At 38.0% G+C, this 7,759-nt stretch overlaps 1 protein-coding gene across 3 annotated transcripts in view; it reads right to left on the bottom strand.

Moving 5' to 3' along the window:
• Positions 1-468: 468 nt before the first annotated feature.
• LOC110609584 (rhodanese-like domain-containing protein 8, chloroplastic) overlaps positions 469-7,759 on the bottom strand; it is a 34,114-nt gene continuing 26,823 nt past the window's right edge. For all 3 annotated transcript variants that reach the window (XM_021749270.2, XM_021749268.2, XM_021749269.2), the window contains one exon: positions 469-1,005. In XM_021749270.2, the coding sequence (XP_021604962.1) occupies positions 852-1,005 (154 nt within the window). In that variant the 3' untranslated portion in view covers positions 469-851. The remainder of the gene's footprint in view (positions 1,006-7,759) is intronic.

The following is a 7,759-nucleotide window of genomic DNA, read 5'->3' as shown; positions in this document are numbered from 1 at the left end:
ATTCAATCTTGCTTTACTGCAAATAGATTTAAGTGGGAAGATAAACAACATAATTTGTTCAGTTAAGCAGTCCCAAGTGACCATTAATGAAGGAAAAAGAATAACCTGCACTACCAATAAGAAATGTGAGCGTAAAATTCGTCTTTTCTTTTCATGATTATCTTTATTTTTTCGTATTGCACTGTTTGCTATTGGTCACGGTTCTTACAGGTGTTAATGATTTTATAGGACGACAAAGATTTCACTGCAGTTGTAGCTTTGATTCATCTCAAAATCTCTTAATGCTGAATTTTACCCTGCCTCCCACTTGAATAATGTTCAATTTAACTTTTTTTTTTTTTAATTGGCCCATAAATTGCAATTCAAACTCTTTTTGCTAAATCAAATAATTTTGCTTAAATTTTAACTTTGATCTAAATTAAATTCAAATTGGAACTTGTAAATTAATTTGAATAAAAAGTTGAAATTGACATGAAATAGATCATTGTGTGCTCAAAATATACCACTTGAGTACTAAACGTTGGATTTTCCATGACATAGAATCAAAGAAAATGTCACAAGATAAAATAAAATACACGAGGAAATAACGGAAAAAAAAAATTCACATTCATGACCTGTAATCATTTCTTTGCTCTGAATTTTCCCTTAACTGCCTAATATAAACTACAAACATGAACCTCTTCTAAAACGAATCCCTTTTACCTAACAACTTCGGCTAGATGATTTATGCAGCAAACAGATCAGCTTAAACAATTCCAAGTTCTCTGTCAAAGTTCACCTGTGCCCAGACAGTTCAGCCAAGAGACAAAGCCCATGAGAAGACGGTGGACTGAAGATCTAGTAATCAAGGATCATTCTGTCAACTTGCTTTGCATTTCCACTTCTCGGTAAGTATGCCATTTCTTGTATCTCTGATTCCCCGCCAAAACAGGCCTAAGCCTAGTAGAAGTTTTGCATTTCAGACAGCAACATCCTCTTAAATCCTTCACACAGTTTATACAGCACCTAAAAAGAAAGATTCATATGTTCTGATCAATAGGAAAGCTTTTAAATAGCAGGAGTAAGGCTAAGGCCTTGGTCTATGCAACAGAGGGTTAGTTTACCAATGTTTACGATTATTTTTAAACAACTTATCCAATTCAAATGATTTTATAATGGAAAATTCATGTGTTTTGAGTAAAACTTTAAATGATGGAATTCATTTTAATTTTATTATTAGAAACAATCGAAAAGTAAAATTAGATAATACTTTCCTATTTTAGCTTATTTATACAGAGAAATTAACTAAATGATACGTGTAGTGGGTTTTCAGTAGCAGGTCTCATTAAGTGGATTGATTCATGCCACTTTTTGCTTGATTTGGGTTATGTTTGATACGACATAATACAATGCAATATAATCAATCATATACTGTAATGGATGATGCAATGTAATGTCGGGGAATAAACCCTAAAATAGAAGAGAGAAGGAAGAATGATAGAGAGAGAGAGAGAGTATTCTTGATTATTCTGCAATGAAGCTTAAGATACACCCATCAGTCTTCATACAGCAGTGAATAACTGCTTGTAACTAACACAATAACTCTCTAACTATCTTTCTTCCTGCTTGTTCTTTGTTGACTATTTTAGAAGATTTAGAAGATTTGATTACTAATTCAATTCCTGGATTTTAGGTCATAAATTGTAACAAATTTATTAGGACTCCTATCTTAGTAGAATTGTGTTAAAGAGTAATACTATTCTCTGTATATATTGTTGGAAAATTAGAAATAAAGTAAGCAGATTTATTTCATCTAAATTGAGATATGAATTCTCTCTTAAACATTTTCAAAAGGTCAGAACTCCCTTCATTGAGCTCACAACAACAACAATTGGGTGAGGAAAGAATCAAGGAAAACCAACAATTTCGGCCTTACTAATTTTATTGTAAATAGACATGTAACGTGATTCATATCCAAGAGATAACAAATTGGTATAAGAGCCTTGTGTCATGGGAGATCAAAATAATCTACAACAAAAGTTAGAATCCCATATCAAACTCTTTGAAGAACGTTACGAACAACAATGTCAGGAACAAAGAGAGATTTGAAGATTACTTGAGACCATAATTAAGCAATTGCTGAACAGAGAAAGAACCAAGATCCTAAAATGGGAACAGACAGCATCGATAGCCAATCAAATTTTTCGAAGAGAATTAAAGATCGGGTTGATATCAGACCTGGAACTACAATAATGCCGTGCTATACTAAGATGGAATTCCCTAATTATGATGGCACAGAGAACCCATTGGAGTGGCTGAATCGTTGTGATCAAATTTTCCACAATCAAAAACCAATAGAGGCCGATAAAGTGGGACTTGCAGCATTTCACATGATTGGGGAGGCTCAATTATGGATTTTCAAACTAAAACAGGAAGAACAAGGAATAACTTGGGACACTTAAAAACTATTGCCACTTGCACTTTGGACCTCCACTAAGAAGCAATCCTTTAGGTGAGTTGGCCAACTTGAAACAAACCAGCAGTGTGAAAAGGACTAGTGAGGATAATATAAGTACTTCTCATAATACTTCCATTTCATCTCTTAACACTGTTTCATGGATTATTGATTCTGGCGCAAATAGACATATGATATACTTTTCTAAAAGCTTTCTTAATTACTTTCTATGTCTAAACAAGGATACTGTCAAAATAGCTAATAGTTCTTTCTCTCTTATCTCTAAAACAAGTTCTGTTATTTGTGCTCCAACTATTAAGCTATCTAGTGTTCTTCAAGTTCCTCACTTCTTGTTAGTCTTTTATTTGTCAGTTCTCTTACTAAAGCCCTCAACTGTAAAATTAATCTTTTTTTTCTTGACCATTGTGTTATTTAGGACCTTCAAATTGGGAAGAGAATTGGCCATAATAGACTATACGATGACTTATATATCTTGGAAGGAAATTTATATTCTAGTTCATCTTAAGCTCCTTTTGGAGAGAATAAGGATGTCAATCGGAAAACCATACAGTGGCATTGATGGTTAGGACATCCTTTTCTATCTTAGAAAGACTATATCCTGGCTTATTTTTCGAGACTCAGTTTGGTTCTTTTTTAGTAATGCTTGTGAGTTTGCTAAACATACAAGAAACACTTATTCTTTGAGTAATAATAGGAGTGTGATTCCTTTTATGACTATCCATTTTGATGTTTGAGAACCTACTCAGGCTATCTCACTATCCAGTAATCGTTGATTTTTGTTACTTTTATTAATTGTTACACTCGAATGACTTGGGTTTATCCAATAAAGACAAAGAGTCATTATGTTTTTTTACTTTTAGTCTTTTCACAATATGATTTATACTCAATTTGATGCTAAGATGAAAGTTTGAAGAACCGATAATGGCACAAAACACATGGATAGTCGTTTTTCTACTTAGCTAGAGTCTAATGGGATACTATAGCAAATTAGTTGTCTTTATACTAGTGCTCAAAATTGTATTGCTAAAAGAAAAAATAAGCATTTGTTGGAAGTAGTTAGATCTCTCCTTTTCATAATTAACCTTTAAAAACCTATTAGATAGATGCAGTTTGAGTTGCAGCTTATCTCATTAATAGAATGTCGCTCAATATTCTTGTATTTAAAAGTCTTTTAGAGGTGTTACAAGGAAAAAAATACTTATATTGTTCCACTAAAAGTATTTGGGTGTATTTGTCTTATTCATACTAAGACAACTGGAAAACTAGATCCAATGGCTTTTAAATATGTGTTTATCGGGTATTCTCCCATACAAAAATGTTCACCATCTAAAAAATATTTTGTCAATATGGACATTACATTTAGAAAAATTGAACCCTACTTCAGCACTTCAAAGGAAAAGCAATGAGAAAAAAGAGGTAATTCCTGTGATTCCTTGTTTTGTGACTCTAAAGGTTTTTACCCAAGGGAAGAGTTCTAGTAGATAAGGAGAGACTATTAATAATCAGGGAGAGATAATTGATTGTTTGGATAAAGTGGTATTTCTAACTTTCTTATGATTTCTTGTCTCTCTCCTATAGAGTTTTTATCCTGTCTATTTCCCAAAATTGGAGAGAAACTTTTAAATATCTTAAGTGAAAAGGAGCAATGATAGAGGCAATGAAAGCTTTGGCAAAGAATGAGACTTAGGAGCTGGTTTCCCCTTCACCTAAAAAGAAACTTGTTGGCTGCAAATGAGTATTCACTATGAAACACAAATCCGATGGATCAATTGACAAGTTCAAGGCCACATTAGTTGCTGAGGGATTTACTCAAACTAATGGAGTATATTACTAGGAGATTTTCACTTCGGTTGTTAAAATGAACTCAATTAAGTCTGTTATCCTACGTGTCAGGGTCATAGAGTTTCAGGGACCAAAATTGTAATTTTCCAATAGTGGAATTCTTAGAAAACAATATTGGGATAAATTAGTAGAAATTAGTAGGAAGAAAAGGGTCGTGTCAGTTTTTTATAATTCTTTTTTATTTATTTATAAAAGAGGGGGTGTCACCTCAGACATATTGATGTCTCCTCCCATCATAGTTCTACTTGTTCTTAAGGATCTTTAGGGGGGAGTGACTAGTTGGCCACCAGCAAGGGCTGGGCCCAACTGGCCACCGTAGGCTTGTTGAGTCCCTGGATTGTGCCTTCTCTTCTTGCAGGCGTTCCCCCCTGTCTGCAAGTTGGGAATGAATCGTTGACATGACTGTGTAATGACTATTTTGCCCCTGGAATAAAATAAGTAGCCTATTCAATAAATCTCGGTGCTTGGTTGCTTGTTGATGTGCTTTTAGTTGCTATAATTATCCGATCATGATATTTTCATATGGTAACTGTGGTATTCTCCGTTTTTACGAGAATGGGGCAGGAGGTCCTAACTTTTACGTTCCTTTGTCCAGGTGAATGCGTAGAGAGCTTGGCTGACTTGGCTTGAAAAGAGTTCAAACCAAGTGCCACACGGTTCCAGGCCAGTGTCAAAATCTGAAACTGTGACAATTGGTATCAAAGCCAGAACGATCGAGAATAGTGTGGAGGTATGACAAAATCTACCACACGCATTGATGCCCTTGAGAGAAGGGTTGAGAACATTGTTGCTCTATTGAGGGACTATGCCACCCAAGAGGGGATGGTATTGGAGTTTGATTCTGCTTATAAGCGCATTGAGGCGCTAGAGAAAGAAAATGAACGGCGATTGGCTAAGAGGGCTAAATCGCCTAAAGGTGAGGGTAAGCCAATAGAGCTTGAGGCCACCCAAAATCCTTTTCAAGCGAAGGACACCCGGTGGGGTGATCTGGAGTCCTAAATGACAGAATGGGAGGCAGTGGCCTCTCAAGTGGGAGGCATAATGGAAAGTCTCAAATCTGTTTCTGATGCTCATACCTCTTTTGTAGGGGTTGTCGAAGAGATTAGAGATGGTGCTAAGGAGACCATCGATACGATCAATGATAATGTCAAAGAGATGATGAACACGTTCCAAGGTAAACTGGAGGAGCTTGATGCGAGGGTGAACACAATTATGAAAGTTACGGGGAGCAATGACATGAAAACTTGTGGGGCAGAGAGGACAAAGGTCCCGGAGCCGAAAGCTTTTGGCGGAACTAGGGATGCAAAAGAAGTAGACAATTTTCTTTTTGACATGGAGTTGTTCTTTAGTGTTACCAAGCGAGAGTCCGAGGAGGACAAGCTGTTGATCTTACCCTTGTACTTGGTTGATGATGCTAAATTGTGGTGGCGTAATAAAATAGTGAGAGCGGGGCCGGGGGCAAACCAAGTTACATCGTGGGACATGTTTGCCAAAGAGTTAAGAGCTCAATTTTGTCCGGAGAATGTGGCATATGATGCACGGTGCAAATTGGGAGAGCTACAACAAACAGGTTCGGTTCGAGATTACGTGAGGGACTTCTCACGTCTCATGCTAAACATAGAGAACATGCTGGAGGAGGATCGATTTTACAACTTTATGAAAGGGTTGAAACCTTGGGCCAAGAATGAATTAAGGAGACAGAAGGTGACAGAAGTCAATGCAGCTATAGCGGCAGCTGAGGGCCTAGAGGATTATTCCAACTCGTCTGCTAAGCAGATAGCTCAATTATCCCAGAGCGTAGCAAAGTCAACGTTGAAAGAAAGGATTCGAGAAGAGTTACAAAAGGATCCCTAAGCCATGGCCTTGAGGAAACTAGTGGACAACGGCAAAACTAGGCAATTTTGGTTAGAAGCGGACTTGATCATGACAAGAGGGAGCAGAATCTATGTTCCCAAAGCAGGAGGACTTCGAAGTTTGTTATTAAAGGAATGTCATGACGCTAGGTGGGCTGGCCATTCAGGGTGGCAGCGTACTTTAGCACTTCTGAAGCAAGGGTACTTTTGGCCAAAAATGGCGAATGACGTCCAAGAGTATACAAAGACTTGTTTGGTTTGTCAACAGGATAAGGCGAACAGACAAAAACCAGTAGGGTTGTTACAGCCATTACCAGTGCCGAGTAGGCCATGGGAAAGTGTTTCCATTGACTTTATAGCTGGACTCCCACGAGTGGGGGAATTTGATCACATTTTGGTGGTTGTCGACAGGTTTTCCAAATATGCCACGTTCGTGCCGGTGTCAAAATATTGCTCGGCAAAGGAGACTGCTAAAGTATTTTTCAAGCATGTTGTAAAATACTGGGGAATCCCAAAGAGCATAGTTAGTGACCGTGATGCAAGATTTACAGGGTCATTTTGGTCGGAGTTGTTCAAGTTGTTGGGCACCAACCTGGCGATGTCCTCAAGTTACCATCCTCAAACGGATGGACAAACGGAGAGAGTTAATGGAATGTTGGAGGAGTACCTACAACACTTTGTTAGTGCTAGCCAGAAGAATTGGGTTTCCCTCCTTGATATTGCTCAATTTTGTTTTAATTCTTTACAGAGCTCTACTACTAACAAAAGTCCTTTTGAGATTGTGACAGGTCAACAACTGTTGGCACCTTATAATGTAGATGGGCCTTATTCAAGTCGCAATCTAAAAGCATTCCAATTCAGTAAGGAGTGGAGACAAAATGTGGAGCTTGCCCGCGCTCAGTTGGAGAAAGCTAAGAGTCATATGAAGAAATGGGCAGATGAGAACCTGCACCCGCAGGAGTTCACAGTCGGTGACTTAGTGATGGTGAAGCTATTGCCAGAGCAGCTGAGATTCCTCCACAACCGTGACAAAAGATTAGTCCGGAAGTATGAAGGACCAGTACCAGTAGTTGCCAAGATTGGACATGCTGCTTACAGAATCGAACCTCCGAAGTGGATGACAGTCCACCCAGTATTTCACGTGAGCAAATTGAAGCCATATTATGCCGATGAGTCAAATGCAAGCCGTAACATGACGTCACGACCAGCAGTAACCCGCGCACCACCTGTCAATCAAGGAGTTGAAGAAATCATAGCGGAACGAATCGTCAAGTCCACCAGGCATCCATCACACAAAGAGTACCTTGTCAAGTGGAACGGCCTTGGTGTTGAAGAAATCAGTTGGGAGGAGTCAAGTCTACAGGCATATGCACACAAGATAGTGGACTTCATTAACGCTCAGTCGACGAGGACGTCGACCATTTAAGTGGGGGAGTGTCAGGGTCATAGAGTTTCAGGGACCAAAACTGTAATTTTCCAATAGTGGAATTCTTAGAAAACAATATTGGGATAAATTAGTAGAAATTAGTAGGAAGAAAAGGGCCGTGTCAGTTTTTTGTAATTCCTTTTTATTTGTTTATAAAAGGGGGGGTGTCACCTCAGACATATT

The sequence above is a fragment of the Manihot esculenta genome, chromosome 2 (genome assembly GCF_001659605.2).
Source record: "Manihot esculenta cultivar AM560-2 chromosome 2, M.esculenta_v8, whole genome shotgun sequence".
Taxonomy (NCBI): domain Eukaryota; kingdom Viridiplantae; phylum Streptophyta; class Magnoliopsida; order Malpighiales; family Euphorbiaceae; genus Manihot; species Manihot esculenta.
The sequence above is the reverse complement of the archived record's forward strand: the minus strand, read 5'-3'. Positions and strand labels throughout refer to the sequence as shown.